This window comes from Galeopterus variegatus, unplaced genomic scaffold (assembly GCF_000696425.1).
Source record: "Galeopterus variegatus unplaced genomic scaffold, G_variegatus-3.0.2 Scaffold13664, whole genome shotgun sequence".
NCBI lineage: Eukaryota > Metazoa > Chordata > Mammalia > Dermoptera > Cynocephalidae > Galeopterus > Galeopterus variegatus.
Genome location: NW_007739775.1, coordinates 12,680 through 26,651, shown reverse-complemented (window position 1 = coordinate 26,651; position 13,972 = coordinate 12,680). Strand labels below are relative to the sequence as shown.

At 44.2% G+C, this 13,972-nt stretch overlaps 1 protein-coding gene across 1 annotated transcript in view; it reads left to right on the top strand.

Moving 5' to 3' along the window:
* LOC103581677 (phosphatidate phosphatase LPIN1) overlaps positions 1 to 13,972 on the top strand; it is a gene marked incomplete at its 5' end in the record, with an annotated part of 22,113 nt that overhangs the window by 1,946 nt on the left and 6,195 nt on the right. The window contains 3 exons of the mRNA XM_008563453.1: positions 6,664 to 6,816; positions 11,938 to 12,052; positions 12,875 to 12,978. Of these exons, the coding sequence (XP_008561675.1) occupies positions 6,664 to 6,816; positions 11,938 to 12,052; positions 12,875 to 12,978 (372 nt within the window). The remainder of the gene's footprint in view (positions 1 to 6,663; positions 6,817 to 11,937; positions 12,053 to 12,874; positions 12,979 to 13,972) is intronic.

Sequence of the window (13,972 nt, the reverse complement as noted above, 5' to 3'; positions counted from 1 at the left end):
CATGAGAAGTACCTCACTGAATCTTTATAAGTAATTCTGAAAAGCATGAAATAGAATTTCTATATCTAGATGAGTGGAATTAACTCAGAGCTATTTTTTCAAATTCCCATAGCTGCTAACCGGCGGAACTTGTTCAGACCCTGCTCCACCCAGCTCTGCTGTTGGTGGCCCCTGGGGTTCAGAGCCATCCAGGGATTCTCCCCCTCACACCAGCGTGCCTGGTCCAAACCTAGACCCACTTGCTCACAGCTTCTCCAACTTGCTGTGAACTAGTGTCTCCCACCTGAGTGAAACCTCTCCCTCCAATGTGTTCTGTTCTCCAGCCAGTTAGAGCTGGCGGGTGCCTTGATCTGAATCAGGACAGTCCTGTGTTGCCATGGGTGAGGAAGTGAATGTCAGGATGGAAGGCCCAGGGCAACCAGCCAAAGCTCCTTCTGGAACTCTGTGAACACAGATGAAGATGAATGAAACATACTTCCTTGCCCCTCATTCATTCACTTATCCAATGTTTATTGAGTGCCTGTTAGTGCAGGTGCTTGGGATTGTCATGAACTAGACAGTCTCCCACTCTGGGACCTCATGACCAGGTAGGGAGCAGTGGCTTGGAGAAAGGACCTTATCTCCTAGTGGGATTAAAAACTTTGGATTTCTTCTTAGATGCCCAGCTTGTTGATTTGACTTTATTTTTCTAGATTTCATCTTTAAAAAACATTACGAAAGGAATACACTCTTCCAAAAAAATTTTTTAAAAGGCCAGGATTATAGTGTATCTTCCTCCTTGCCCTACCACCAAGCTAATCCATTCCCTAGAAGTAGAACGACTGTGAATAATTTGGTTCTGTCTTGCTGTACTTAAAAAATTCATTTACAACCCCTCTTGCCCCCCCAGCCATATGTGCTCACGTTATTTAATTATATATCATATCTTTCTATGTCATTACATGTTGGATTTACCTTATTCTTTTAGGCTGCTGCACAAAATTTTACAATGTGGATATACCATATTTTATTTAAATAGCCCTCTAATTGTAAGTAGTTTCCAGTTTTTCACTATTTCTAATCATGATGCGGTTAAGTGGTTTCATATAATGTTTATAATATGTAATGTGTGTATAAATAAAAAAAGAACACATATTTAGAGAAGTACTGCCGGAATGTAGATTCCCACAATAAACTGCAGGGTCAAAGGATGAGCACATTTAAAGATCTGATCACTATTGCCGAATCACCCTCTGAAAAGGTTCTCCCAGCCTGTGCTGATGTGGGTGGTGCGTGCAGGCCCCTCCCCACGGCCTCACCGCAGCTGACCTTGCATTTAGAAGGATCAGTCTGCTCATGAGCTGCCTCCACTTGCGTGACACTGAAAACTGCATCTATTTTTAGTTGAAAGAAAATAACCCTCATGGGTCAGGATATTGAGTAGTTCACAGCCTGATTCAATCTGATTTTTGGAACATAAATTTATTCCTGTCCTTAGTGTAATATTAAAAAAACACAGTCACGTTTTTGGGAGGTGGGGCTCTTGATTTGTGTCTCTCAGCTTTTCCCAGAATAAGATATCCTCTTGAAAAATCGTGTAGCCTACCGAAGAACACCTGATCATTCTTGCCTTTGATGGATTGGGTTAGAATGAGTGAAATCTGTTGGTTAGGATCTGAGACTGCTGCACATTACTTATCTCATCACCGTGACTGGGAGGTAGGAGCAGAATGCAACGTGGAGATCGACATTTGTTTGTTCACTGAGTTTGACACGTGTCCTCGCCAGCGTACCCAGACAGCTGGGCCGTGTGATTTGTAGCAGTGGCCAGGGCTTCCCGAGCCACTGTCCCAAGTACGGATTGGCCGTGGCTTCAGGGACTTCGTACTCAGCACCTGCAGGGTGCAGCGCCAGCTCCTTGCTGTGGCTTTCACAGCCTGGACCTCAGGGTCCCAGCCTTCTGTGCACTCCTCATTTTCTGCTGCTCCTCAGACCTTCTTGCTCTCATCCAGGCGAGAGTGCTCCCCACTCGGTGCTCCTTTTCTCATCTTCGCCTTGCTCACGGGACGGCCTCTGTCTGACGTGCCTTTACCTCTGATTTTTGCCTCTCAACATTTTTTCTGCCTTTAATGACTGGCTCAAACACCAGAGTCCTCAGAAGCCTTTCCAGGCCAGGATCCGTGACCCCAGGCAGCTGTCATCAACTCATGGGCCTCGATCCTGTCACGGAGTGGCAGCACAGGCTGGGCACGGACTCCTGTAGCCGTCCATTGGTTAAAGTGAGTTCCCACCCTGGCTGTGTCTCACAGGCCTCCCTTGAAGGTCTTCTGCAGCCACAGCTGGAACAGGTGGCACGACTGAGACTTGACGAGGGTTTGCGACTCGCTGTTCTGATGAGTCCAGGCCATTCGAGTGAGGTTGTGTTTGTGATTACCCAGAGAGATATTTAGAAAAACACTCAGCATGCTAGAGTACCAGGAAAAAGATGCCCTTTCATTTAGGGTTTTTGGACTCCTTACTGTTTCCCGACTCTGTTTCCCTTGAATTTGGGCACCACTCAAATTTTATGCTTGGCGGTGTTTGTCTAATGGAAAAACCAGCCTTGCAGATAGCCACTTCCCTGGAAACAACAGAACATGAGAATCATTTTGTTTGTCTTTTGCTGAATTTAATGACTTCTTTGAATATGGTCAGCCCATGAGAAGTGATCTGCAGAGCAGATCGTCATCTTGTTCGTAGAGTAGGTATAAAGCTTGCTTGTTATTGATTAAAAAGAACTATAGCAAATACAAATGGGAAATCTATGAAACTCCCTCATATCCAAATATGTTTAATAAGTAGAAGGAAAGTAAAGAACGACTATTTTCTAAAATATCTACATCCTTGAACTAAAGTTCTTTTGGGGCCTAAATTTGGACAATAATTGCTCTAACTTTCTACCTTATTTAATATATATTTTTATATTCATGTAACCAGAAATCAGCGTCTCCATGATTTAATAAGAATGAACACGTACTGTGTGTTCACAGATAAATCAGTTCACCTGTGGCGTAAGGAATATTTGTCTTCTTAAGCCAGTATTTTAAAAATGGGAAATCATCATTAGTAGATTAATTAGGGTCTTTTTTTCCCTCTCTTGCCCACATCAGCTCATTCTTTCTTTCTCCTGAACTTGTCTTAGTTTATTTCAGTCATTATTTGCCAGTAAAAGATAGGATGATGTGTTGAATAGAAGGTCTGACGGGGAGTCAGGGGCCTGGATTCTGGAAGCAATAGTCATTAGCTCACCCTAGGCCTTTGGCCCAAGTTATGTCTCCCACTCTGAGATTTGGTTTTCTCATCTCTAAAATGAGAAATTAGACTAGATAATCCCTTAGGTCATTGCTAGCCCAGAAGTGCTTTGCTACTGGGTTGTGTGGCTGAATTACACAAGTCTGTGTGTCCTACAGCTGAGAGTTGTTTTTCCAAGCTGAGCCTTAGTTGGAATTGTGAGGGATTAGCTAGGCTCTGTGGTCGTGCACCTGCCATGCACCAGGGACTGTCCTTGGTGCTGCCAAGGATGGTGAGTAGCCTGTCCCTTCCAGGAGCTCATGATCACGTAGGAGGGGACATTCAGAGCTCCGTATAATGAGGCAGTTGGGGGGGGGGGGAAGTATAATGAGAGAGATGCTGATTTTATAGGGTGTTAGTGAAGGAGAGATTAATTCTGATTGGCTGAAGGTGTCAAAGAAGGTTTCAATGAGAAGGTGTCCCTTGAGCTGAGTTTCATGAATATCAGAGGTGAGTTTCATGGATAGGATTTCAAAGGATTGGGAGCTCATCCTAGGTGGAAGCGGGAGGGAGAGGAGAGGCTGGGAGATGAGCGCGTGCACGGTGGGCTCACGGAAAGGCAGGCTCGGTGCAGAGCGTGGGGTGGGTCGAAATGAAACAGGAAGGTAGGCGGGACCAGAGTATAGAGGGCTGCGGGGGCCAGGCTAAGACCACGCTTGGGTGAGGTCAGAGCCTTCATTTCCTAGGGTGGCAGGTGATGAGCCTTTCCTTAGGACTGCATGTGGGACCTCAGAGTCCCTTTCTTTTACAAGAGCAGCTCTCAACAGAGGGTGATTTTGTCTTTCATGGGATATATGGCAGTGTCTTGGGACATTTTTAATTGTCAGGACGAGTGTGTTATTGGTACCTGGTGGGTGGAGGCCAGGGATGCTGCTAAATACCCTACAATGCAGCATTGTAGGGACCTCTTTCTCCCCAACAAACATTTACCAGTCTAAGATGTCATTGTTGAAAAAGCCAATCTAGAAGCTCATCTTGGAAAGTGCTCTCGAAAGTAATCTTTCTGTTTTAGTCTGTTTTGTGTTGCTATAACAGAAATACCTGAGACTGGGTAATTTATAAAGAAATTTGGCTTACGATTCTGGGACAGCTGCATCTGGCACAGGCCTCAGGCTGCTTCTACTCATGGTGGAAAGTGGCAGGGAGCCGGTGTGTGCAAGCAGATCACATGGCCAGAGGAAGCAGGAGAGAGAGAGAGAGAGGAGGTGCCAGGGTCTTTTTAAACAACGAGCTCTCGCGGGAACTAATAGAGCGAGAACTCACTCATTAATCCCCCCTCCCCCAGGGAGAGCATTAATCCATTCATGAGGGATCCGCCCCCATGACTCAATCAGTTTCCAGCACTGCCATATTGGGGATCAAAATTGCACATGAGTTTTGGAGGGGACGACACATCCAACCTCCATCACTTTCCAAACTACTTACCTCTCTGGGTCAGTGTTTTTAAGAGAGATGTAAAGGAGAAAACTCTGTGCTAAGCCTGGGTATGGATTGCTTTCTCTCTGTGCTCTGGTGTTTCCCCAGGGCCCTGCTCCAGCTGCCAAAACTGCTGGAGGCACAAGGGTGCTCTCTGTGTGTATTGCACCTTTATTCACCCGCCCTTCCGACCCCTGGGTCCCACTCTGCCCTGTCACCTGTCCTGTGTCTGGAATTGTTGCTTTTTCCTGTAGTACTTTTGAATAAAATTAGCATCTCAGACCCCTGCAGGTGGCAGCTTTTAGGACTTTGATGTGAAGAGCTATACATAGAAATAGTGATTCTTTTAAAAGATCACATTAATTAAACAGCTAAAATACGAAGATGTTTAGTAATTAAAATGGTTACTTGATATAGGCAGATGCATGCCTGTATGCCAAACAAGCTGATATTTCTAGATTTTTTTTTGACTTAAAACTTTCTTCTTTCTCGGTTTTGCAGAACATATTATTAAGCAATTCTAGAGCCAAGTCCTTTGGTTATTCTAAAATGTTCTTGGTAGAATAGTAAGTAGAATAGGAAGTGGATAGTTTGTATTTGTTCAATCCGCAAATATTTACTAGTTGTCTGCTACATGCCAGGCACTGTTTTTGGCACTGGGGTTATAACAAGGGATGAGACAAAGTTCTTGTCCGTAGAGTTTAGGGACTAGTGAGAGATACAGTCAAACAAGGGACTGTAGCCTAAGATTAGTGATAGGTGCCATGAGAAAGAACAAGGGGCTAGTGTCTGGGCGAGGCGTGAGAATGTGTGTTTTGTTGTGTTAGAGGGTCAAGGGAAGGGCCCCCTGGGGAGATGGGACTTGAGCAGGGACCTAGATAAGCAGAGGGAGCCAGCAGGCCCTAGAGGTGGGGGGGTCATATCCCAGACAGAAGAAATAGCATGTGAAACTGCCCAGTGCAGAAATGAGCTTGGTGAGTTGGTGGGACGATAAGATCCGTGTGCTTTGCCAGGAGTGAGGGACCGGACAGTTGTAGTAGATGGGGCTGTAGAGAAGGGTGGGGGCCAGGTCTTACGGCCTCGTGGGCCATGGCAAAGGATTTAGATCACATCTGACAGGTGGCAAACCTGGGGAGGAGGGTTTTCAGCATCAGCGGACCAATTTTAAGTTTTCTTAGGGTACAGTGTGGAGACCTGATGGAAGCAGGGAGACGCTTTAAAGCTGTTGCAGCCGGGGGAGCCTGGAGGCCGTGGTGGTGGGGCCAGGGTAGTAGCACTGGCGGTGCCGAGGGATGGTTTGGGGTTGGCGTTGGGGTGGAGCTGAGAGGACCTGCTGAGGAAAAGTAGAAACCAAGGGGGCCCTGAGATCGTGGCTTCACCCCTGGTTAGTGAGAGTGCCATCTGCAGAGGTGGAGAAGACGCGGGAGGAGTCCCAGTGGCTGTGTGGCTCCAGCCAGGAGCGGGGATGGGCAGTATGAAGGGCGCATGTGCTGGTGGGTTGGCCAGTCTGCTCCACCTGCACCTTGGTGTCTATAGCAGTAAAACCAGGGTGTAGCAGTAAAAATACCATCTAGGTTTAAGCTGGAATGAAGGGAGAGAAATGAGTGGATGGGTACGCATGCATGTAGCACAGCTGGCAAAACTGAGCCCTGGGCATGGGAGGGCAGCGAGGACTCTAAGGCAGACACCGACATGGGCACCCAGCCATGTTCTCGTGGGGATGAAGCCATGTGCTGTGGAGCGCTCAGTGAGTACAGTGGCATGTGTTTAGGCTTGTTTTTCAATCGGAAGTGAGATTGTACAGAATGTGGACTTTGCATGTCGGGGAACTTGCAGCAGTGCCGTTCTTCCTGAAGCAGAGGTAGGTCAGGGCTTGTGAATGCAAGAGCGTTCCATTTTGTGATGCCATTAAATGTGGACCTTTTGTCTCTTTTTCAGAAACGGGTACAAGTTTCTCTACTGTTCTGCACGTGCCATCGGGATGGCAGACATGACGAGGGGCTACCTGCACTGGGTCAACGAGAGGGGCACGGTGCTGCCACAGGGACCGCTGCTGCTGAGCCCAAGCAGCCTCTTCTCTGCCCTGCACAGGTGCTGCCCCTGTGTGGTCCGCTCAGTCCCCACGCCCAGACCTTTTCAGACCCCCTCCCTTCCTCGCTGGAAGCTTTGCAAGAACAGCCTCTTACCTGGTCTTCCCTAACCAATAGGCATGCTCCCTAGTGGGCAACAGAAAAGTCATCCTAAAATGCAGGGCTAGCCCCATCATCCTCGTCAGTTACCCTCATTGGCTCATCAGGCTCTGGGGATAAAGTCCAGGTTCATTAGCCCGGCACCTGGTGACCCTCCATGACCTTCCACTGCCTTCCTCTCCAGTTTCTGTCTGCATTCTCCAGACCATGTTCTCCGCTTGAGCCTTGCACCTGCTGTTTTCCTTTTCTGGGCAGCTCTTTCTCCCTCTCTCACTGAGTGGCCTGACCGAGTCTTAATGGCCCTTGGAGAATGAACTTGTATCTCATCTCATTGGGGAACCTAGTCTGGGTTAAGCGGCCCCTCTTCCAACTGCCACCGTCCAGCTGGCTGTGGATTCCCGTTACACTTGTTCTTTCTCCGAGTTCTGGGAGCCCTGTTTATTTCAGTGGTCTTCTAAGAGGCCACTAGCCAATTGCTGACTGCCCTCCTGCCTTCACCTTCTGGGCTGTGTGCAAAGCAGCTGAGCCAAACTAGCTCAGGCCCCGTGGAGGAGGTAGGAAACCTCTGGACTTCCCTGTAGTTTGAGGCTCAGGGCAGTCTCCTGGATGTCTCTCAAAGCGTAACCTATTGTAATCAACTGCAGGACATTGGTCCCTGCTTAAGGCTGATTGTAAGTATCATATACTTGGCCTTTAAGATCCAGTGAAAAGCTTTGACATGACTTAGCCCGAATCTGAGGATCAGTTTAGCTGCTTGCTGCTGCTAATCATGCAAATGATGGAAGAATCTAGACGGACCCAAAATGCCATGTTGATTCTTGAATATTTTTCTTTAGCTCTGTAGATACCTTTTCCATTACAGTTTTGTTTTGTGTGAGCAATAATTTTTTTTCCTGTAGTAAAAGATCTCAAGTTGAAAACTGCACATTCTAGGGAGAAAATTCAGGCAAAACTTTTAGTGCATTTCATTCAAGTCCTAAGAGTTATTGTGACAAGATAGATCTCAGTAGAAGTCCAGATATTTTAATGAAACTGTGCCTCTGAGCTGTGTTGACAATTTGCAACAAGCCACTCATTAGCATATGTTATGTACTAAGGCTTTGCTAGGCAAAGTAAAAAGCTGACATTATTACTCTGATGTCCTCCCACTAAAAATTAGTTTAAGGTGATTCTTTTCACTTCCTCACTTAAATATCATTGTCCCAAATATATTAGTTATTCCCTGTGAGGAATTATTAAAAACACACAAAATGAAACCTCACAATATGGCAAATAGCTAATAGCCTGGTCCTTTCGAGCACTACAGTCTAACCAAAGCCCTCTCATGTTTTGGCCGTCATTAAGACTTTCTAGAATTGATGGTGAAGTCTGCCATGAGCACAAATAGCCTTCCTTAGCCAGATTCCTTACCTGGGTGCAGTCTGATGATACTACCTAGGTTTAAACTGGAATGAAGGAAGAGAAATGAGTGGATGGGTACGCATGCATGTAGCACAGCTGGCAAAACGGAGCCCTGGGCATGGGAGGGCAGCAGGGACTCTTAGGCAGGCACCGGGAGCTGCGGGCTGTGATGCTGCTCGGCCACTAATTAGACTGCAGTGAGACCAGAGAGCAGGTGCCCCTCCTTCTGGGGCTATTTCCTCACCTGCCAAATGACGAGGTTGAATTAGATGGTCTCAAGGGTCCTTATCAGCTATAAAATGCTATGATTGTAGGAAAATGTCTGAAAAAAGAAGTTGAGAGGATCTATTTCACACACCTACTCTTTTGGTTCAGGAGCTGCTCCCATTAAGGTAGAAATTGGAGTTGAGTCATGTGATTCTTTTTATTACCCACACTGTTTTGTTGTGCAGATGGAGCTACCCAGATCATTTCCATCAACCCTCTATTGGTACAGTGTGCATTCCTGACAACTCTGGCTCCAGTCTCATGGGGCGGGGGTGTACTGCTGATGAGTTGAGCTGATAGGCGGCCTTTGCTAATTCCCATGACTCTGGGTTACCGGGCCGAGTTGAACTTAGGGAACAACAGAGCCTGGCCTCTATCTCATGGAGAGAAGAAATTATTCCATGAGTAATTTTGTTTTCCCTTTGGGGTTTTCTGAGCTGACGTGAGACTTGGACAAATAACACTCATTTTGCTAGAGTAAAATTACCTCTAGGATGAGGTGAGTAACTGTTTGCAAATTCAGATCATCAGAGAGGATAAGCCAAGGTACACTGTAACCTACTCGCTGTGGCAATTCTCAGCTTCCCTCCTGCTTACTCCCACGGTGTCCCTGCTACCAAACGAGGGGTCAGGCACCTTCAAGGCATGTGGACATCCTCCACAGTGTGCGTGTGTATGTGTGTGAGAGAGAGAGAGACAGAGGGAGGGAGGGAGGGAGGGAGGAAAGAAGGAAGGAAGGAAGGAAGGAAAGAGAGATATTGAAGCAGAAACTTGAATTTGGGTGGTTCCCCTCCAGGGGACTGAAGTTTGAGGCATAATCATAGTCATGCATGGATTTATATGTAAGGGTCCTGACAGGTAGAATGCAAGCCCCTCACTTTGGTGTTAGGAAGGACCCTGGAGCCCACAGAAGTCATGGCAGAGCCAGGACCAACCCTTGGTTCTGCTGACACTGTTTTGTGCTTCATCATACCATCATCTTCATCTTCTAAGTGACGTTTTTGAGTAGATACAAAAGAATATTTCTAAAATATGTGCAAGCTGTAAAGGATAAGCAAACAGTGAACACCAGGCTACGTGCCACCCAGTTGAAGAAAAAGGACAAACCATTACATCTGACTTCCCCCGAATGCTCTCGTCACCCCCCTGCCCTGCCAGTCATAACTTCTGTCCCTGAATTTTGTGTTAATCATTCCTTGCTTTCCTCAATAGTTTTATCACACATATTCGTAATCCTAAACAGTGTGTGTAATTGTGCATGATTGTGAACTGTGTATCAGTGGAATCACGTGTTCCTGTGGAGCTTGCTCTTTTAACTCAGTGTTACGTTCCCAGGATTGTTGGGTGTAGCTGCAGTTCATTCATTTTGCTATACACCATCTGTTGTACGACCTCGCCATGGTTTGTTTATACATCCTACTGTTGATGGATGCTTGAGTCATTTCTAGTTTCTTGCTATTAAAGCAGTGCGTCTTGTATGTGTCACCTGGGGTGTGTGCGCACCAGTTGTTCTGAAGTGCATCCTTGGGACTGGGATTTTTGCACCAAGGGTTCTGCACACCTTCAGCTTTAGTAGGTCATTCCAAACAGTTTTCAAAGTAGTTGAGACAATTTCTGTGCCCAGCAGCAGTTTATAAGTCTTCCGTTTGCCAACGTGTTGTAAGACTTCCTTTCCTCCTAGTCTGGTGGGTATGAAATGTCTCTTTTCATGTGTTTATTGGTCATTTGGGCTTTCCTTTCTGTGAAGTGCCTGTTCAAGTCTTTTTCCCATTTTCTTTCTGATTTGGAAGAGCATGTTATATATTCTATATACTTAAGGCTTTGTTATGAGTGCTGCTGTTCCCAGTTTATAGCTTTTGATGAGCATAAATTCTTAGTTTCATGTAAATAGTTTCATGTGGGGAATCAACACATCATTTCCTCCATAGCTTGTGTTTTTTGTGCATTAACAAAGTCTTCCCTGACCTGTGGGCCATGGGTTTCATTTGTCCCAGCACTGTTTCCTGAAAAGACTGCCCTTTCCCCACTGCTTTGAGATGTCCTTGTGCTTTTGAGTGTTCATCAATCTGTCTCTGTTTTGTTCCACTGGCAAAGCGCTAGACAAATTGAGCAGCACCACAGTGTCTCAACCACTGTATCTTCTTCATAAGCTCTGCTCGGCACTCCATCACCAAAGATAATCTGGCTGTGCCTGGCCCTTTCCTTTTCCATGTAGCTTTTAGAATCAAGTTCCACAAAAACATACAAAAAGCTGTCATGAGTGTGATTGAAATTACAATGAATTTATAGATCAATTTAGGGAGAATTCATATCTTAATATAGAATCTTCCAATTCAAGAATATGGTTTATTTCTTCATTTATTTAGGTCTTCCCTAATATATTTCAATAAAGTTTGATAATTTTAGCCATAAAGGTCTGGCATATCTTCCTTTAAGTTTATTCTTTGACATTTAGTATTTTAAAATGCTATTTTAAATACTCTGCAGTTGATTTTTTTTTCTTGTGCATTGACTTATTAACCTTATTAAATCTTAGATGATACATCTGCAGGTTCTTTGTTTTTTTATAGGTATAATTTTTTTGTGTGAATAATGATGGGTTCCCCCCAACCCCCATTCTTTCTAATCCTTGTAACTATTATATATTTTTCTTACATTATTGCACTGGACAGGACCGTGGTACAGAATTGAATTGAAATGGTGATAGAGCCCACCATTAAGTTCACGATTAACAGGATGTTTGCTGTAGGTTTTTGCGTATTCCCTTTTATTTCTGGTTTAAGAGTTTTCATCCTGATTACATGTTAAATTGTATCAAATGCCCTTTTTATTTTTATTGAGATGAGTATGTCTTTTTCTCTTATAACCTGCTATATTCATCAGTTTTAAATATTAAACTACTCTTGAATTCCTGGAATAAACCAAAATTTTATGTATTGCTGCTGCTTGCATAGATGTATATATTTAGAAATCTTGCACTTACACTCACAAATGAGATTGGCCCACATTTTGCTCATATTTTTTTCTTTAGGTTTCGTTTTTAAGGTTATACTGGCCTCATAAAGCGAGTTTGGAGATGTTTCCTCTTTTTCTATGCTCTGGAATTCATTGTACCTTGTATGACCAGTAGAACTCTTTGGTGAAATGATTCATCCTTAGTGTTTTCTTTGTGGGAAGGCTTGAAAGCATGGATTCACTTTCTGTATTGTTTATCTGGGACAGCTTAACTGACTTACGCATACTTAACTTTTGAAGATTTGAAAGTGTTCTTAGTGTTGGGGCAGCTTTGACAAATAGTTTGATGCTAATGAGGGTTATCCTCTTATGCTGATCTATTATTTGTTTGTTTTAACAGAGAAGTGATTGAAAAGAAGCCAGAAAAGTTTAAAGTCCAGTGTTTGACAGACATCAAAAACCTGTTTTTCCCAAATACAGATCCCTTTTATGCTGCTTTTGGAAACCGACCGGCTGTAAGTACTGGTTAGTTTGGGTATATAAAAACTCTTGACATGACCATCTTTTCTGTAGCAGTCACCTGCAGGCCCTGGCCTAGCACTACATGTAAAGCCAATTTCTCATCCTATACGAAATAGCCTGGGAAATAGCCACTGGCCTGCACTGAAAGGCAAAGAGATTAAAAATGGTTTCAAGGCCTCTAGTTTTCTATGGAGGTTTGGCTAGTGGGTTTGAATCTTGAGATATGGGATTGGAAAACTCCAAATTGCAAACTGCTTGTTGAATTAGTGAAACAAGAACATGTAATAGGATTAAATTCTTTCTACCAGAAGGGAGCCACAAAGCCAATGCCATCCACAACGATGAATTCAGCGTCTCAAGTCTTAAGAGTGTAGTTGTCTCATATGGTGAGAGAAATGTTGTGAGATTTTTGTGTGTACTGCCCAAATTTACTGGAAAGTTTAGGATTCTGGAGAATATAGTTGAATACTAAATGGTCAATCAGAAAATTCTCCTACTTTTGAAAATCATGGCAGATTTCCATAATGTGGGAAAATGGGTCAGAGAATAATCTTAAGGATGTTAGAATTGCCGGGGATGTGATAAGTTGTCTGCACTTTGACTCAGTTTCTGAACAGATGAGGGAATTGAGGACCAGAGAAGAAAGCTAATTGAATAGTTTCCCATCAAAGGACATTTGTCACCACAGTACTTTGAGGTATAGCTTTGTTTAATGAAAATTTGATATTACATCAAATTAAAAATATCATGTACTTGTTTTTACAATGAATTCTTTTTTCTAATAAGCACTTTAAAATCTCCTTTGCTGAATATAGGATGTGTATTCATACAAGCAAGTAGGAGTGTCTTTGAATAGAATATTTACTGTCAATCCTAAAGGAGAACTAGTGCAGGAACACGCCAAGACCAACATCTCATCGTGAGTATTGTGCATATTTTATGTGATTACTCTGTCGGTACCATTATCTTGAAACAGTGCTTTATGATATACCTTTTAATCCTTTGCAGCCTACATTTTCATCTTTAATTCCTATAAGGAAAAATATATTTTAACTCCTTGTATTTTGTCCAAAACTTAATTCTTAGACAATTGGAATTAAATCAGATTCCCTGTGGATCTAAAATTTAAACTTGTGGTTAGATTCTGCTACAGAATGGAATTGAATGAATTCAAAAACTAGTAGTTTAGATTCGCCAAGTTAGGTTTGAAAGCTTAGAGTGTGAATTAGAAATGTAACCAGATTGAAACATGTGAAGCTGTATTTAAAGATGAGGAACTATTTATCTCTTCTCATACTGAATGTTTCTTACCAGACACATTGCTGTGTAATTGTTAAGAATTCCCCTCATATTTCTGGTCAAAGCCTAGTTTGCCTGAGTCAGTGGGCTCAATTGGATTACTGTTGTTCATGAGGCTCCATGGTTTGCTTTAGAATCACTCTTGGTTTTCTCATGTCTCACTCTGGGTTCCTAACTTCTTAGAATGGAGAGCGTTTTCTACTCCTTCCATGTGCTGGGGGCTCTGCCCACTGGGTGACACCCATCCTGGCAGACCACTGTCTTCCTGCCTTGTCCGTTTCACAGGCTGCCCTTCTCTTGGTCTGGTCTGTGCACACCTGGAAAAGAGTCTCTGTTCTGACTAACTTCAGGGAGCCTGAGGAGCCCAATTTATCTGGAGGACTTAGACTGGAGAGTTTGGTTCTAGTAGATTGGCACCTCCTGTGGTTTTAGACAGATAGATAGATAAGATCCCTCCAGGGCAGATTGCTACTTTCACATGGTCTTTACACCAGTTGGATTCTCATCCAGCTTAAATAGGGCAGTTGCAGGCTAGAGGGAGCCCTGGTTTGCCCCACAGGCCTCCCAGCCCCACAGTCATGCTGGTTCTCAAGTCGTTCTCAAGGTCTGTGGGG